At 41.6% G+C, this 19,816-nt stretch overlaps 1 protein-coding gene across 1 annotated transcript in view; it reads left to right on the top strand.

Annotated features, from left to right (window-relative positions):
• CFAP58 (cilia and flagella associated protein 58) overlaps positions 1 to 13,221 on the top strand; it is a 326,613-nt gene extending 313,392 nt beyond the window's left edge. The window contains exon 18 of the mRNA XM_033943377.1: positions 12,450 to 13,221. Within this exon, the coding sequence (XP_033799268.1) occupies positions 12,450 to 12,570 (121 nt within the window). The 3' untranslated portion in view covers positions 12,571 to 13,221. The remainder of the gene's footprint in view (positions 1 to 12,449) is intronic.
• The last annotated feature ends 6,595 nt before the right edge of the window (positions 13,222 to 19,816 follow it).

Consider the following 19,816-nt stretch of genomic DNA (forward strand, 5'->3'; position numbering starts at 1 on the left):
ATTGGGCCCCCCTGACAGTTTCGGGTCCTAGGCATATGCCTACCCATTAATCTGGCCCTGGATCCACATAATCAACTCTCAACAACTCTTGAATAATACACAAGCATTCTACATAAAGGATTGCTATTAAAATCTTTGGCTCACAGTTACTGAATTTGTTTTAATGAATGTATTTTTAAATGTGTTTTTAAAGATATTTTTAAAGAAAAAGGAAAAAGCCACATACTATCACACCCAAGTCCCACTCCTCTTTCATACACAAAAGTTCTTCACCTCCTAAACCAGGGGTGTCCAACCTTTTGGCTTCCCTGGGCCACATTGGCTGAAAAAAATGTTTCTGGGGCCGCACAAACGCTGCAGCAAGACAGAGGAGGGAGCCGGCAAGACGGTAAACACCCAGGGGCAGCAGAGGAAAACACTACATCACCCTCGACCGGGGCCGCACAAAATACTTTATGGGGCTGCATGCAGCCCTCGGGCCGCAGGTTGGACACTCCTGTCCTAAACTGTACCGTTTCCTTGGGTTTTTGCAACCCTAATGTACGACCTTGCATTTCTTAGCATTAAATCTTAGCTTCCAAATTTTAAACCATTTCTCAAGCTTTGCTAGATCCTTCCTCACATTATCTACACCATCACAAGTGTCTAGTACAGATTTTGGTATCATCTGCAAAGAGGCAAATCTTACCAGAGAGCCCTTCAGCAATATCACTTACAAAAATGCTAAAAAGATGTGGTCCTGGAAGGAGGCATCTCATTTATGGACCTCTCCTAGAAAGTGAGATCAGGGCTTTAGCAAGCAGTGGCGCTTGACCACAGACACAACCGCTGGGACAACTTTAAAAGCAGAGAGTGCCAGAGAATTGGTGGAGGAGGGAGCTCATTTATGAACCCCCCTGGACAGCAAGATCAGGGCTTTGGTGGGTGGTGGTGCTTGACCTCAGATACAACCGCTGGGACATCATTAAAAACAGAGAGCACTGGCGAATTGCTGGAGAAGACAGCTCATTCACATACCCCCCCCCCCTAGAGAGAGAGAGATTGGGGCTTTGGCGGGCGGTGACACTTGATGTTGGACTCCACTACCAGGACAACTTTTAAAGCAAAGAGCATCGGAGAATTGGTGGAGATTGGTGCTTTGGCAGGTGGTGATGCTTGACATCAGATGCCACTGCCGGAACAACTTTAAAAGCAAAGAGTTCCTAAGGTGCTCAGCCTCGGGGTGCGTGGCCATAGGGTACACCCTAAGGGGGAGTGCCACAATGGTCAAGACAAGCCTCTTGGGAACCCTGAAGGAGCCAGAATTCTGGTTTGACACTTTTCCTAAGATATGCATCGGAAAATGTTTCTATAATTGAAGGACAGTTCCCCTGTATATGTATAATAACACTGAATTCCATGAGGTATATTTACTTTGATTCTACCCAGCTTGAAATATTACTGATTGAAAAAGAAGCATCTGATGAGGGGTGATAAGAGTAGATATGGATTAAGTTTGTAAAGTTTTGATGATGATGGAGGCGGGGTTAATGTTTGAGTTTAAATTTCTTGTATAACATTTCAGTTACTATGTCCCATTGATGTGGACTATGATATCTTCTAAATGCAAATTTAAAAATGTGGTCCTTCTGAAACTTGGTTATGTGATATTTAGAGGTTCCATGGTCTGATCGCTGTTGTGCTAAAGGATGATGCTACAGGATGCCCACTGTCACATCATTCTCTGTACAAACTTTCAGATCTGAAATCCAAATTGATTGAGAATTTTGATTCATTAGATAACACTGATATTAGCTCTGCGATTGAATCTTTGCAAAGTTTATTAATAAACTACTACTTCAAACACAAAATGGATAAGAACCTCCTCCAAATCACAAACAGTAATACAGGTTCCACATGCAATTGACTTATGCTTTATGCGAGGGAAAGACCTCAGAAGCCTGCACCATACACAGAAAAATTAATTCTCGCAATAATAATAAACACTGTAGGTTTTATAGCACCAGTTGAAGACTATCAAGTATATAGATCAATAAAGTCCCATGGTATAATGAATCCTTAAAAGAAATCTAAAAAGTGATTTGAGAAAAATAGAGTGAGCCTGGAGGAAGTATCTCTCCAGATTGACTCTAGAGGAGATACAACGTGTTGAAACAATCTATAATTTAGCTTGTTTTGAACCTAGGAAACAGTATCAATACCACCATAGAATCTGCATCCTCAGAATCCAAAGAATTATTTTCTGAAGTTCGATGTCATACAACCGACATAGGAATTAATAAATATTATCCTAAGACCATGTTAGCCAGTGATGAATTTGCAATTGGTTTCAGTAAGAACGTTGCAAAGATTAATGCACAATTTAATTTAATTAATTAATTTAATTTAATTTAAGCCTTAAGTTTATATACCGCATCATCTCCACAAAAGTGGAGCTTGACACGGTTTACAAATCTTAAATATAGGAGAGAGGAAAAAGAATTACAAGAGCATTTGAAAAGAGGGGAAGAAACAAAGAGAAGAGATGTTAAGATGAATTGAATAAGAAATGGGTACTTTGAAATTCCCTTACTGTCCTGAAGGCTCACAATCTAACTAAAGTACCAAGACAAGCAAAAATTGCAAAAATTAGATAAGAAAATAAAGATAGCGGAAATGAGATACAAAATATCCTAACAAGAATACATAGAGCTCTCAATATTAAACTATTGAAGAACAAAATTAAATTAAAAGAAAAGCTAAGCAAAATAAATAAAAATAATATATAAATAAAACAAAAGTCAGGAAGGGCTTGATTTTATTTCCCACAGTCATCAATGATTATTGACTCTAGAGCTTTAGCTGTTTCAACTGGGCAACCGCCATCATCAAGCTTTGTACATCAGCCCTGGGATCACTCTTCAAAGCAGAAAGAAGCATTTCCCGACCCTCTGGACTGCTGTTCATCAAATTCAACAGCTCACAGATCTTCCAGCTTCGATTCTCTGCTATCCGGTCAGGACAGAGCAGTTCACACAGACCCCGAAGACATCGCAACACACAAACAATGATCCAATTGGCTGTGGGACATCCGACGCTGCAGCACTCTGGCATGACAAAACGGCCATTCTCCAGACCTCCCATCCTGCTGGTGTCGCATTGCCAGTAAGGGATCTGAGCACGTCTAGCTGCAGGGAGATCATAGTTCATGCCCATCATCCCAGCCACGATGCCTCCGCCTCGACAACCGCTTCTGCTCGGCGACCCAGTCATCCACCGCTGACCTCGGCAGCACTACCTCTCCAAACTAATCACCAACGCCATTCGCCATGGATCAGTTGCCAGGCACAACACAGGATCGCCAGCAAACATCAGGAGAGAAAACAGGCAAGCTGTCAGGCACAACTCAGGATCGCCAACGGTGCAGGAACACCAGATGAGAATGAGGCCTTACTGGTAAAGCAAGATATAACGGTCAAATCTGAACTGTCAAGTCAGAATCAATAGATGGAATGATAACCAGAATAAAAACAAAAAAAGAATACAAAAAATTACCAAGAAAGATAATAGTAAATAAATTAAATAAATAAACAGAAAACAGCAGGAAAGAAAAACCATAAATAAAAGAAATAAAAGAGAGCAAAGGGAGACAGCACAAATGGTGACTTAATCGGCTGCCATCTTGTTTTTCAATTTAATGATGAGATAATTCCTGTTGAGCTTGTTGTCCTCTGCAAGAGGAAGACATTTGGAATTCTTTTATATTAGTAAATGAATAACAAGTGATTAAAGCCATGAACATGTGTACTAATTTTTTTTGTCCTTTAAATCATTGTCATTCGTCAGTCTTAAAAGCTCTCAAATCTTTAGTTGGAAAGGTCTTTATTGGTATTATTAATCTTTCATTCCAGTCTGGTTGTTTACCTGATTGGTTAAAAACTCCTGCCATATACAGTAGCTACTACTCAATAATAATAATAATTTTAATCTTATATACCGCCAAAGCCATGGCAGTTCGAGGCGGTTTACAACAAGAAGCGCTGGACAATCAGCGAAGAGGTAACAATTCAAAGTAGTCAATGCAATCTTACATAATGGAAGAAGTGGAAAGCGTTATAGATCTTAAGGTTCTTAGTTTACAAATTGATTGAACAAACTCGTTTTGACCAATTTTCTGAAATTGAAGTAGGTTGAGGAGAGCGTAATAACAGTACTCAGCCAATCGTTCCATTTGCCTGCCTGAAAGGCGAGGGTTCTGTCCAGGAATCTTTTGTAGTGGCAGGCCTTTATTGTCGAATAGGTGAACAGATGTGTTCTTCGTGAGGGTCCTAAAAGAACTTGACAGGTTAAATTGGGAAACTAGGTAAGTGGGGGCCAGACCAAATATTGATTTATAACACAGACTAGAGAACTTGAACAGAATTCGCGCCTCCAGGGGCAGCCAATGGAGTTTTTGATAATAGGGGCTTATGTGTTCCCATTTCTTCAGCTCAAAGATCAGTCGAACTGACGAATTTTGAATGACTCTGAGACTTAGAATGTTTTTTTTTAAGGATCCCAGGTAGATGATGTTGCAATAATCGAGCATGCTCAAGATTGAAGACTGAATCAGTCAGCGGAAAGATGCTGCATCAAAGTATTTTCTGATGGTTCTGAATAATGTCTCTTGATCCAAATATTCCCCTCCCCTCTCCTTTTTACAAAAGCGCAGAAGAGGTTTTTAGCGCCAGCTGGCACGCTGAATTCTCTGCGTTGCTCCGATGCTCATAGGACTTCTATGAGCGTCAGAGTAGCTCACAGCATTCAGTGTGCCGGCTGGCACTAAAAATCTCTTCTGCGCTTTTGTAAAAGGGGGGGAATAGTAACTAATAATTGACCAATTTCATCCCTGCCTTTTATGGCAAAGGTAATGGAAAAGCTTGTTTAGGAACAGTTATTAAGGCTCCCCTTTTCCAAGTTCCGGTAGTGATGCTGCCATGGTAAATGCTCCAATGTCCATTCAGTTCCTGTGGGTGTCAGAGCATTTACCGCTCCAGCCCGCAATATCGGGCTTGATAAAAGAGGCCCTACGTTTTTTATGTATCAGTTTGGTTTTCGCTCCTTGCCCAATGCAGAGACCCTGTTAATTTCCTTTACCGATAAGAGTGAGAAAAGGTTTTGATAAAGGTAAGCATTTTTTTCTTGGTGAGTTTGGATATCACTGCCGCGCTTGATACAAATATTAGTTGACTAAAATCAAAAGGTATTGGCAAAACAGTCGTAGTTTGGTTTGTATCCTTCCTTACTGGAAGCAAGTTTGCAGTGTTCAAAAACCATGACATGATGGTGTATATCTCAAGCGTTCTGCAGGGATTTTGTCTCTCTGTGATACTATTTAATATTTTTAAAATTCCTCTCTGTAGCTTACTAAATTGTTTAGGTGTGATGTTTAGATTATATGCTGACAATAACCAGTTTCTTACTGAGATTGATAAATCCATGGATGATACTTTACAAATATTGATACTCTGTTTGAGTGCAGTTGATCAATGGATAAGAGGAAACAAATCTTAAACTCAAATACATTTATTGTCAAACTACAATAGTTATGATATACCAAAGATTCGTGATTGATGATTTAACAGTCCCAACTGCAACTTCAATGAGAAACTTAGGTGTTATCTTTATATAAAAACATTACACAAAAAGAAATCAGACACCTACAAATAATCCAAAGAACTGCAATAAAAATCATCACAAATTCTAAAAAATAAGATCACGTTACCCCCCTCCCTTTTGAAAAATGCTCACTGGCTCCCCATTATGTACGGAATTACATATAAAATTGCTGTATTAATCTTTAAAATTTGATAAACAAATGCGTCTGTTTTTCTGGATAGACTCCTTCTACCATACACTCCTTCAGGGACCTTAAAATCCAATGAGCAACACTTGTTATTTTGTAAAAGGGTGGATAAAATAGAAATACATAGACAAAGGTTAAATTGAACCAGCAAGAAGCTGGACTCTGCATACAATTCAATACCACAGAAACAGTGACACATGTCTCCTAAAGCAATAAATAAATAGAAAATGTTTGTTCTACCTTTGCTTCTCTGATTTCTGTTTTCCTCATCTTCTTGTTACTCTCTTCCTTCCATCCACTGTCTGCCATCTCTCTGCCCCTATATGGCATCTTCTCTCCTTCTATGCATCTTCCAGAAACTGTATGCCTCCCCCTTCCATCTCTCTTTTCACACCCCATTGGTCTGGTATCTGTCTCCTCTCCTTCCCCCCTGCTCTGGCATCTCTCTCTCCGCTCCTTTCCTCCTGTTCTTCCCTGGTCTTCCTTCTCAATTTATTTTCTGCCTCTGTCTAAATTCTTTTTTACTATTCAGTCCTCAATTTCCCTCTTTAACTGTGTCTACCTATAGCTTGCCACTTCTTTCCCTCACCCCTTCCAGTAACTAACTCTATCCTCTTCCCTCAATCCTGCATGTGCCCTTTTTTTCTTTCTCCTCCATCCTTGAAGGTCATCAATACAAGACGTACGGAGATTTTCTCAGTTACAGCCCCCCCAACTTTGGATTTCCTTACCTATCTATCTCAGGGAAGAGACTAAGGGCTCCTTTAACAAAGGTGCGCTAGGGCCTTAATGCGTGAAATAGCGCACGCTAGCCGCTACCGTCTCCTTTTAAGCAGGTGGTAATAATTTTGCTAGCGCGCGGTAATTTTGTGCGGGCGCTAAAACCGCTAGGACACCTTTGTAAAAGGAGCCCTAAATTAAATAGATTTAAAGGTTCCCTTAAAAGTTTTCTCTTTAAGGACGCTTTTGATATTTATAATTACAGCATCGCCTATACTCTTATGATGTTTCTTTCGATCAGTGATACATTTTAGTACTATTTTATTTTCCCCCCCACCCTTCGTTCAAACCTTAATGTCTCTTTTTGCTATAAATATTGTAGTTCAACCCTTTTACCTTATGTCTTTGAATTAGGCCCTCTTTTACAAAGGCGCGCTAAGCGTTTTAGCGTGGATTTAGCGCGCGCTAAATCAACACGTGCGCTAACCGCTAATGCGTCCATAGGATAACATGCACGTGTTTGCATTTAGCACGTGTTTAGCATGCGCTAAATATCTTAGCACACCTTTGTAAAAGAGGGGGTTAGAATATTCACATCTTTGAGTTGGTCTCTCTATGTTCTATATGAGTCTATTGTACGTTTATAATCATGTCTCCACGCTTTTATTAATGTACAACGCTTAGAAATGCTGATAAGCGTTATAATCAAATTTTAAATAAAACTTGAAACTTTATCAATGAAGCCCCAAATTAACAAAATTATTAGACAAGTTTTCTACAAATTAAGGCCCCCCCTTTTACAAAGCGGCGCTAACGAGCGCCATGTGGCAAAAGCCCTAAAACATAGTAACATAGTAGATGACGGCAGATAAAGACCCGAATGGTCCATTCAGTCTGCCCAACCTGATTCAATTTAAATTTTTTAATTTTTTCTTCTTAGCTATTTCTGGGCAAGAATCCAAAGCTTTACCCGGTACTGTGCTTGGGTTCCAACTGCCGAAATCTCTGTTAAGACTTACTCCAGCCCATCTACACCCTCCAAGCCATTGAAGCCCTCCCCATCCCATCCTCCCCCAAACGGCCATATACAGACACAGACCGTGCAAGTCTGCCCAGTACTGGCGTAGTTCAATATTTAATCTTATTTTCTGATTCTAGATCCTCTGTGTTCATCCCACGCTTGTTTGAACTCAGTCACAGTTTTACTCTCCACCACCTCTCTCGGGAGCGCATTCCAGGCATCCACTACCCTCTCCGTAAAGTAGAATTTCCTTACCTTGCTCTTGAGTCTCCCACACCTCAAGCTCAAATTATGTCCTCTGGTTTTACCATTTTCCTTTCTCTGGAAAAGATTTTGTTCTACATTAATACCCTTCAAGTATTAGAACGTCTGAATCATATCTCCCCTGTCTCTCCTTTCCTCTAGGGTAGACATATTCAGGCACTTTTTTTTGTCTGTCTCTCTGTCTCTCATCCTGGCCCCCTGCCTTTCTCTCTCTGCCCCCCCCCAGCACACCCCTCCCCCCAAAGCAGTCCCTTTTCCCTCTCCCCCTCCACTTTTTTTCTGTCTGTCTCTCTGTTTCTCTTCCTGGCCCCCTGCCTATCTCTCTCTGGCCCCCCGAGCAAACCAAGATTGCTGCCTGCCCCCAGCACACCCCTCCCCCCAAAGCAGCCCCCTTTTCCTCTCCCCCTCCACTTCCCTGTGCAGCAGTAGCAGCCGGACGCCTCGCAGCACCTCGTTGCTCTCACCACTGCTTGCGCTGCAAGCCGCCACAAGCCGCAAATGGAACACGGCACGGAAGCACAAATCACGGCAGCAGGGATCACACCGTTTCAACTGCGCATGCGTGGGTAAGGGTTTTATTACAGAGGATGCATTCTTTTTAGTTCACTATTGTCCCATAAAACAACGTATTATATTCAAAATTTAATTGTCGGTATTTAAAGTTTTGAATAACCCTGTTTCACTGATTTTTGGTGCTACACTACTTATTTACCAGCCAGCAGGAATAATTACAGTAGATCCTCCAATCAAAATTTACTTGAGGTGACAACTTGTAAATCTGTTAATTTAAATGAATACCACTCCTCTGTATTTAAAATGATTGGACGACAGCTATAGAACAGGCTGCCATCCGCATTATGTGGATTGCAAAACTGCAGAATTCAAGAAGATATCAAAGGCTTTTTAAAATTTCAACAGGCATATACAAATTAGGATCAGCGATCGATATGTTTCTTTTAAAGAATCAGGATGTTAGATAAAGGCAAGAGTTTATGAATCATTCCAGGATGTACCGTATTTTCACCCATATACCACGCACCCATGTAAAACGCGCACACGGGTATAGTGCGCGGGGAACACAAATTTATGTAAAAAAAGTTTAATATAGCGCGCACACGCGTATACCGCGCATGCTAAAACCTCCTCCCGCCTACTCCGAAACGGCATCCTCCCCCCCGCTCTGTGAACCGGCTTCCTCCCCCATCCCCGCTCAAATGCAAATGCTCAAAGCCTAGTCCAGCCCGGCACAGGAAGAAGGAGGATCTCTCTCGCACCGCCCAGCCCAGCCCAGCCCAACCCAATGAGGGAGGATCTTCGGGCACTGGCACATCCTGTGCATTGGTGCTGGTGCCGGTGCCCAATCGGGTAAGAGTTGTCTTTGCGGTGCTGGAGGGGATGTAGGATCACGGGGGAGGGGGATGCCGGTTCGCAGAGTGGGGGAGAGGAAGCCGGTTCGCAGGGGGAATGCCGGATTCGAATGAAAAAAAAAAATGCTCTCGGGTATGCGAGTGGGGGGGAGGATGCCGGTTCGCAGAGGGAATGCCGGATTCGAATGAAGAAAAAAATGTGTACAACGCGCTCACGTGTATAACGCGCATGGTTATGCACGGTTTATAAAATCGTGTATAACGCGCGTGTTATATGCGTGAAAATACGGTACTTATAAACTATGCTGATTTTATTGTATGTCATGAATGTTTTAAATTTGTATGTGATTTGTACACCACCAAAAACACTTGAATTGTGTGGTTAATAAATATTGTAAATAAATAACACGCTCCTATATATAGCCGCGCTAGCGTTTTTAGCGCCGACTGACGTAACAGCCCAGAAGCTCATAGGAATTCTATGAGCTTCGGAGCTGTTATCGCAGTGGCCGGCACAAAAATGCTAATGTAGCTTTGTAAAGGAGGAGGTAAATAAGGGCTGCTTTTACTAAGCAGCGTAAGAGCATTTTACCCTGGACCAGTGAGGTAAATGCTCTGACTTTCATTGAATTCCTATGAGCAGTGGAGCATTTACCTCTTACGATGCTGATTAAAACCCAGCGTGAGTTAGTGAGAAAATGGGAATTCAGTTCATTAAGCATATAATTCTAAAACCCTTCCTTTACTAAAGTCCAGAGTTAAAATGCCAAAGCGAAAGGAGTGTCACTAACAACTATAAATACCTAGAGCAATTATTGGTTGAAAACCATAGTGTATAATCTGTTTAAAAGACAGGAACCCAGTGCAAGCCGTGTTTCGGCGTAACTGCCTGCATCAGGAGTGCGCCATTCATCTGATTGTCCATGTATCGTGAAGCTTGATCAATTAAAAAAGCAAAAATAGACCGTGAAAAATTATCACAAGCTTTGCTATCAAAACAGAAAGACGGCTCAACAGCTTGTGATAATCTTTCACGGTCTATTTTTGCTTTTTTAATTGATCAAGCTTCACGATACATGGACAATCAGATGAATGGCGCACTCCTGATGCAGGCAGTTACGCCGAAACATGGCTTGCACTGGGTTCCTGTCTTTTAAACAGATTATACACTATGGTTTTTAGTAAATGATTGCTTTATGCATTTAGGCCCCCTTTTATCAAGCTGCGTTTTTTTAATCACTGATTGCTGAGGTAAAAGCTCCAACGCTCACAGGAATTCTATTAAAGGCGGAACTTTTACCGCAGCAGCTGGCGATAAAAAAACCCTAACGCAGCTTGATAAAAGGGAACCTTATACTTTTGTTAGTGGCATTTTGTTTGGTCATCTCTGCTTATTATTTTCTTATCTTGTTTTTGGAAAGTTTTTTTCCTTCTCTTTATTTTGTGGTTTAGAAGTTGAATAGTCCATAGTCTGTTATTGAGAAAGACATGTGGGAAGCCACTGCTTGCCCTTGATTTGTAGTATGGAATGTTGCTACTCCATGGGATTCTAGAATCTTGCTACTCTTTGGGGATTCTGCATGGAATGTTGCTACTCTCTGGGATTCTAGAATCTTGCTACTCTTTGGGGATTCTGCATGGAATGTTGCTACTCTTTGGGGTTCCGGAATCTTTCTTACTCTGAGATAATGGAATGTTGCTACTCCATGGGATTCTAGAATCTTGCTACTCTTTGGGGATTCTGCATGGAATGTTGCTACTCTCTGGGATTCTAGAATCTTGCTACTCTTTGGGGATTCTGCATGGAATGTTGCTACTCTTTGGGGTTCCGGAATCTTGCTTACTCTGAGATAATGGAATGTTGCTACTCCATGGGATTCTAGAATCTTGCTACTCTTTGGGGATTCTGTATGGAATGTTGCTACTCTCTGGGATTCTAGAATCTTGCTACTCTTTGGGGATTCTACATGGAATGTTGCTACTCTTTGGGGTTCCGGAATCTTGCTTACTCTGAGATAATGGAATGTTGCTACTCCATAGGATTCTAGAATCTTGCTACTCTTTGGGGATTCTGCATGGAATGTTGCTACTCTCTGGGATTCTAGAATCTTGCTACTCTTTGGGGATTCTGCATGGAATGTTGCTGCTCTCTGGGATTCTAGAATCTTGCTACTCTTTGGGGATTCTGCATGGAATGTTGCTACTCTCTGGGATTCTAGAATCTTGCTACTCTTTGGAGATTCTGCATAGAATGTTGCTACTCTCTGGGATTCTAGAATCTTGCTACTCTTTGGGGATTCTGCATGGAATGTTGCTACTCTCTGGGATTCTAGAATCTTGCTACTATTTGGGGATTCTGCAAGGAATATTGCTACTCTCTGGGATTCTAGAATCTTGCTACTCTTTGGGGATTCTGCACGGAATGTTGCTACTCTCTGGGATTCTAGAATCTTGCTACTCTTTGGGGATTCTGCACGGAATGTTGCTACTCTCTGGGATTCTAGAATCTTGCTACTCTTTGGGGATTCTGCACGGAATGTTGCTACTCTCTGGGATTCTAGAATCTTGCTACTCTTTGGGGATTCTGCATGGAATGTTGCTACTCTCTGGGATTCTAGAATCTTGCTACTCTTTGGGGATTCTGCATGGAATGTTGCTACTCTCTGGGATTCTAGAATCTTGCTACTCTTTGGGGATTCTGCATGGAATGTTGCTACTCCATGGGATTCTAGAATCTTGCTACTCTTTGGGGATTCTGCATGGAATGTTGCTACTCTCTGGGATTCTAGAATCTTGCTACTCTTTGGGGATTCTGCATGGAATGTTGCGACTATTTGGGGTTCCAGAATCTTTGCTTACTCTGAGATAATAGAATGTTGCTACTCCTTGGGTTTGGGCCAGGTACTAGGCACCTGGATTGGCCACTTTGAGAACAGGCTACTGGGCTTGATGGACCATCAGTCTGACCCAGTATGGCTGTTCTTATGTTTTCTTAGGTTAAGTTTCCAATATTTATACCTTCAGATTCTTAGATTACATTGCTCCAGTCATCCATTAGTTGTCATCCTAATTGTTTAAATATAATCATATTCATTTAGAGCAGGTACCTTGTTTGTTAAAGTAAAATAGGGTTTAATCAACATATTTTTAACAGTTGAGCAGTCATGACATAGAGATATGAAACATTGCATTGTTCTGAATATGGTTGGTGATTAAAGTAAATGAGCCTTTCTTTTTTTTTCCCCCCCTCCAGGGAGAAAGAAAGGATTATGAATGACATGGGATCACCTATAATACAGTCTCACAAAATAGAAGGAACTCACTTTAAAGGAGGGGGTTTTGCTATTAAGCAAGCTCCAAAGATAACGGCTTAACGTCTGGCAGTCCTCTGGGCTGGACTCTTTCTCCCAGTGTTCTGTACTGAACGGACTTTTTTTTACTTTTGAATTGATAAACAACAACACATTAAATAGCTATTTTCAAATTAGACTTTTGCCTTCCTGAAAGAGACATGGTTTGGAACCGATGAGACTTATCATTTACAGAGTTTTCTAAGATACCGACTGTTTGTACCCCACCTCTCTTTTTTTTAAATTATGTGTATTAATGCAAGCTGACTATAGGGCATGGGCTGCGCCAGCTGAAATGATTTTCAAGAGAGTAAACTGGTTGTGCTTCTGAAAGGCTGATTTCTTTTTCCAAGTATTTGCCCATGATTGGGAGACTTTTATGATTTTTCTCCTCAATTTAGTGATCAGCAACAAAGGCTGCCCATCCAATGGATAAATATTTGGAATAGAGGTGAGGTACGATTGCATTAATCAGGATCATTTTGACTATCTCTGATCTTGACCGAAAAGAAAGTTGCAATTTCCTTGCACTACGGCATTGCAAAAGTAACCACCATAAGCCATAACTGACATGGGGGAAGCCACTGCTTGCCCTGTATTGATAGCATGTAATATTGCTACACCTTGGGTTTTGGCCAGGCACTAGTGACCTGGATGGTGTCAGGTCAAAAGCGCGCGCAGACAATTGAGCGCAGCGTGGAGGCGTGCGCCGAAGAAAATTACAGTTTTTAGGGGCTCCGACGGGGGTTTTGTTGGGGAACCCCCCCCCACTTTACTTAATAGAGATCGCGCCGCGTTGTGGGGGGCGTTGCGGAGGGTTGTAACCCCCCACATTTTACTGAAAACTTCACTTTTTCCCTGTTTTTAGGGAAAAAGTTAAGTTTACAGTAAAATGTGGAGGCTTACAACCTCCCAAACCCCCCACAACGCCGGCGCGATCTCTATTAAGTAAACTGGGGGGGCTCCCCAACAAAACCCCCCGTCGGAGCCCCTAAAAACTGTAATTTTATTCGGCGCGCGCCTCCGTCTTGCGCTTAGTTGTCGGCGCGCGCCTTTGTCTTTCGCGGGGTTGTCTATGAACCGACCTGGATTGGCCACTGTGAGAATGGGCAACTGGGCTTGATGGACCATTGTTCTGACCCAATAAGGCTGTTCTTATGCTCTTATTGCTACACCCGTAGGCCCTGATCCTATAAAGTCCACCTAAAGTTAGGCACTGATATTTATTTAATTTATTTATTTAGTTAAAACATTTATATCCCGCATATCCAGAAATCTGTACTGATTCTGTAAAACTTAGAGTCGTAAAATTCAGAGTCCTAAAATTTAGTCGTCTGCAATTTATTGCAGGGTTTAATTCACTTAATATTAGGTGCCGATATCACAGCTTAACAGCACCTTATTCAGAAAGAGGCACCTGACTCGAAAACACACCTATGATCCACCCCCTAACCACCCCCACTTTAGTATAAGCGCTTTGGGCTAGACACCTACTTCTTATAGAATCGAGTTTTTCAAGTTAGGTCCAATTAAGTCCAATTAAAGCTTATTTTGAGGTATGGAGTACTGATATCAGTACCAAATAAGCCTATTGACCAATTAAGATGGGCGCCAATATCGGCATCTAAGTGTAGGCGGACTTTATAGAATCGGAGCCTTACTTCTGAGATTCCTTCATTAGCGTCCTGCAATTTACCTAAACAGCTGGATGCAACAATTTGAAGCGCGATGTCGGAAGTTGCCTCGTATGGAAGGGATGCAATGGACTCGCGAAGCACATGTGATGTAATATCAGACATTGGGCTCCTTTTACTAAGCTGCGCTGGCGGTTTGAGCGTGCGCTGAATTGCCGCACGCGCTAGACGCTAACGCCACCTTTGAGCTAGCGTTAGTTTTTGGCGCATAGCAGGGGGGGGGGGCAGTGCGTGCTAAAAACGCTAGCGTGCCTTAGTAAAAGGAGCCCATAGTTGTTAGGAACCATTCAGATCTAGCAAACATGTGGTGATCGGTAGGAGTATGCCTGCAAAATTGTTCTTTTTATTTCATATATATTTATTTTTTAAATTTCATTTCCATTGGTACTGATTTCATTTTTCCTGTTCTTTTTAGTTTGCAATATATTTTAAACACATTTTATGGTGTCTATATTCAGAGTGATTTAACCAGCCAGGAGAGGCTCCTTAGGGACCCTTTTACTAAAGTGTGCATGAAAGGAACAGCTTATGCAATACATACTAAAGCATTTTGAAGTAATTTGCCTATCAGTGTATGTTAATTACATGCTATTCTCTTTGTAATTTATTTTCAGGAGCGGGTGTGTCGAGGGCACGGAAGCATTATCTAGCTAGACTGTTCACATTAGCTAACTGGATAGCACAGAGTTAACCCCCCCTTCCCCCCCTTTAACAAAACCATAGTGTGATTTTTTTTTTTTTTTTAAATAATTTTTATTGGAAAAGCAGCCAACACTGTATCAAAGAATCATAAATCACAACATTACAGTATAACAGTATGAGTGAACGAAGGACAGCAAAATAAACATTCCTAGTTCCCTGTGGAGGGCATTTCGTACTGCTGCTGAGGGGGCTGAGTCTGCTACATAGTGTGATTTTTAGCGCCAGCCATGGTGGTAGCGCTCCAACGCTCATAAGAATTCTAGGAGCGTCAGAGCTGTTACCGCCATAGCCGGCGCTAAAAAACACACATTGTAGGCACTACTTGGCCTGTCTGTCAATCAACCAGTAGGCGCCGTGTGTAGAATCCCGCTTAGCGGTGCCTAGGCATGCTTAGGCGTTGTCAGGCATCCTGGAGGAAAGTGCCGATATAATAGGCCAGGTTGTGCCCCTAACCATGCTGACTTTTCAGTTAGGTGTGGAAGGCACCTCGACTTAGGTATTGCTTAGGTGCCTAAGGGCTCCTTTTACGAAGGTGCACTAGGGTTTTTAGCGCACGCACAAAATTACCGCGCGCTATAGCGGTAGCGCGCTCGGGAATTTAACGCGCGCTATTGCACACGTTGAGGCCCTAGCACACCTTTGTAAAAGGAGCCCTAAATTGTAATTGAATTTTTTTTATTCAGTTATCTTCAAAGGCATGGTCGATTACCACACCATTTAATAATAATAATAAGGCGACCTCAATTAGGGTGCCTAGTGGCGCCTAACTAGGGCACCATTTAGGGAATCTGGCCCTTAGCGACCTCTAAATGGGAGTGTGTTAATATTTTTGCAGGTCTGGTAAACTGATGAAAATATTAATATGGACCTGCGAAAAGAAAACAGATATATTAGAGGAATGTTAGAAATGAACTTAATGCCTGGGAGTCTCAGGCTAAAACTCACTAGGCCCGTTTCATAGTGTACCTTAGTAAAAGGACCCCTAAATCACTTGTGCGGAGCTATCCACAGATATTCAGTGACATTTAGGGCCCCTTTTACAAAGCTGCAGTAGTGATAACTCTCCTATTAACTCTCCTCTTCCCCCCTCTTAAATTCAATCAATTTGTACCTCGCTTAATCTATTGTAAACCGCATAGAACTTTACGGTATTGCGGTATATAAACTGTTATTATTATTATTATTATTATTATTATACTCCTGCGGCAAATGCACCGAAGCCCCTTGGAATTGAAAGGGAAACGCTACAGCGGCTTTGTAAAAGGAGTCCTTAACTAGTCGGTACCTCTGAATAGCAGCACTAAGGCCTGGATTCTCAAACCGCTGCTGATTTGCTAGGAACCGATAGGCACCCATACCTCTGTTAAAAACGCCATCCAAACGGCATTTTTAACCGAGATTTGAGGCGCATTCCGGCGCCTAGAAAATCGGCATCAGAATTGCACCCACCATAGGCGCTTTAGGCCGCTGAATCCCTAAGTAGGCGTGTTCAGCGCCGGAAATGGTATTAATATTAATAGCTTTATTTATATCCCATCATACCGTTTCAGTTCAAGATGGTATAAAATCAGAGGTGCTACATCAGTTAGATTTGGGAAGGTGTGGAAGACAGTTGAGTGGACGGGGTAGTAGGGTAGGAAGAAGGAGCGTATAAGAAGAGATAAGAGATGAGCGGAATTGAAGGATCAGATAAATTTGTCAGATAAGTGGGTTTTTAGTGATTTTCTGAATGAATGGTATGTTGGTGCGTTCAGGATTAGGTCGCTTAAGGTGTTGTTCCAAATCCCTGCTTGAAAGGAGAGTGTCCTGTTTTGCGAGAGAGGCGGCGTTTGTCCTGTAGGGTGAGGTGTTTCAGGAGGTAGGTGGGTGTAGTGCCAAGGAGGGTCTTGAAGCAAAGGCAACCACATTTGAAGGCAGTCTAAGGTGTGATTCATATGAAGATAGGTGCTATAAATGTAGGCCTGGAAAACTCTGACCTACTTTTCCGGTGCCTATCTTTATGTGTTGGTGCAATTCTGAAACTGGCACCGATGTGTGATTGACGTGTAATCGATAGCGCTGGTTTGAAAATCCGGGCCCATCTGCTGAACTGAAAACCGGCTATTTTGTTGATGGTCCATAAGCACTTAATAGTCACCACCTAAGTTAACCGGACAGATTGTACCACATAAAACACCATCCTATCTTTATCTGGTTTTGCTTAGGCGATTACGTGCTGAGCGTCACATGTAATTAGATTGAGATAATTTATACCATGGTGGCAGCCAAAATAATGCTGATCCCTGCTGGCTGAATATTTTCCCTATTTTCTTATAACACAACAATTTAGAACAGGGGTCTCAAAGTCCCTCCTTGAGGGCCGGAATCCAGTCGGGTTTTCAGGATTTCCCCAATGAATATTCTCTCTGTCATTTATTGCTCTTCTCTCTGGAAAAAAGGAGGCTCAGGGGAGATATGATAGAGACCTTCAAGATCATGAGGGGTATAGAGAGGGTGGATAGGGACAGATTCTTCAGACTGAAGGGGACAACAAGTACGAGGGGGCATTCGGAGAAACTGAAGGGAGATAGGTTCAAAACAAATGCAAGGAAGTTTTTTTTCACCCAAAGGGTCGTGGACACTTGGAATGCGCTACCGGAGGAAGTGATCAGGCAGAGTACGGTACAGGGATTCAAACAGGGATTGGACGGATTCCTGAGGGATAAAGGGATCGTGGGATACTGAGAGAGGTGCTGGGATGTAATACAAGTATAGAAAGCTAACCAGGTAATAAGTATAGAAACCCAACAGGTCGTGCATGTGCAAGACTGGAGGGTTAGGACTACGATGGGAAGATAGGACTTCAATGAGAAACCAAGGTGGCAAGGGAGCCCCTTCTGGTGATTCAGACAGGTCGTGACCTGTTTGGGCCACCGCGGGAGCGGACTGCCGGGCAGGATGGACCTATGGTCTGACCCGGCGGAGGCACTGCTTATGTTCTTAATATGCATGAGATCTATGTGCATGCACTGCTTTCAATGCATATTCATTGGAGAAATCCTGAAAACCCGACTGGATTTCGGCCCTCAAGGAGGGACTTTGAGATCCCTGATTTAGAATTACCTATACGTAAACACATGCTATAATTAACAGCAAAACATTAAAAGGCAAAATGAAACTAAACACAATTGTGTTTAATGTTTTTGTCCTTTTGGATGGGAGAAAGCCCAAAAGAAATGGGAAGTTTGTGGTGTTCAAAATCACCAAAGGGAAACTTGAAATTCAAAATTGTAAAGCTAATCAAAATAAATTTCACCTAAACAAAAAAAAAAAAGGCATGAAGTCTTAAATTTCATAAATCATATCTTTCAAACTGTTTTGGTGAAATTTATTTCGATAGGTTCTGTGGTGCTCCCATGTCATTGAAAGCCATAGCTCATTCTTAATCATTTGTGATTATCTTGTTTGAAAACAAGTTGCTTCCAGGTACTTGAAGCCGCATTAGTGTTTTTTATTGCTGGTTGCAGTGGTAAACAAAACATTCTGACGCTCATAGGAATTCTATGAGTATTGGAGCTTTTTACCGCCATGACCGGCAATAAAAAAATGCTAACACAGCTTCATAAGATGGGGGGAGGGGGATTAGTTTCCTGATAAAAAGTTGCTAAAGAAGTTAGATGGCTTTTTTCTTTTCCTAAATATAATTAAAGTAGCAACATTAGCGACCCAGTTTGAAAGGGCTCGATAGACAATTATACCCACCAGAATCATTAAAATCATTTTATGCTCTGTTCTTTTTATTGTAGACCTAAAGCAATATTAATAATTAAAGTTTCTAGAACCTCTTCCCATTTAGCCCCTTGCATCATTATGAATAACTTTACCTCTGGACTGGTCCTTATCAGATTCTAAAGTGGTCACCACTGGTGTTCCTGCGTTTAAAGATATGTTCCTTTTATTCTGAAAAGGGCAACGATATATGAACTAAATCTGTGTGACAAAAAGGAGAAGAGACCTATAAATAAAACCTAAAGAGGACGCCACAGAGCCAAGAAACATCATTCTTGAAGAATCTGCCTGGTACTGCTGTTTGAAAGGACTTCAGCATTGCTAATATTTTTCCATAATCAGATTTATTGTAATTACCCTTGGCTTACAAGGTATATGGGCCAAGTTACTGAACGAGCTACTGATGCATATAGCACTTTCAGACTCTTAAAAATGTAATGACATTATTTCTACATGGAGTACAATCTCTAGACCAAAGAGAGAGAAAAATTAGCCTACAGTGATAGCTTGATAAATATTTCAAAAAAACATTTTTGTAGAGATTGTGATCTTTGTTTTAGATAAATCTGTAGTTAAATGTTAAAAGGTACTGTAGTACACCTTTTACCGTAAATTATTAATTTCAGAAAATCAAGTTAAATACAGCAGGAATCTACTTTGTAATCATCGTATCTGTTATAGGTGTTTATTTCTTTAATTATCTTTTCTGTAGTTTTCAGCATAAAGTCATGCAGTCACCATTTTGTTCACTTAATGCACAGAAATAAAGAATCGCAAAGCGGTTGCTGGCCATAGCTTTTCATTGGATTGATCCAATGCATTTGAGACTGCATTCCAAGGTCAGTGCAAAATTTACGACTTTTAAAGCAAGTACTGATATTGTAATGTAACCATTTACTTTTATAATCAGGAAGTAAAGTGATGCTTGTAGGTAGCAAAAATCTCTTACACGAATACAAGATGTCTGGGGCGGTAATTGGAGAGACCTCCCAGGAAAGAGACTTGGGAGTTATGATCGACAAGTCGATGAAGCCGTCCACGCAATGTGCGGCGGTGGCGAAAAGGGCGAACAGAATGCTAAGAATGATAAAGAAGGGGGTCACGAA

This window comes from Geotrypetes seraphini, chromosome 4 (assembly GCF_902459505.1).
Source record: "Geotrypetes seraphini chromosome 4, aGeoSer1.1, whole genome shotgun sequence".
NCBI classification, from domain to species: domain Eukaryota; kingdom Metazoa; phylum Chordata; class Amphibia; order Gymnophiona; family Dermophiidae; genus Geotrypetes; species Geotrypetes seraphini.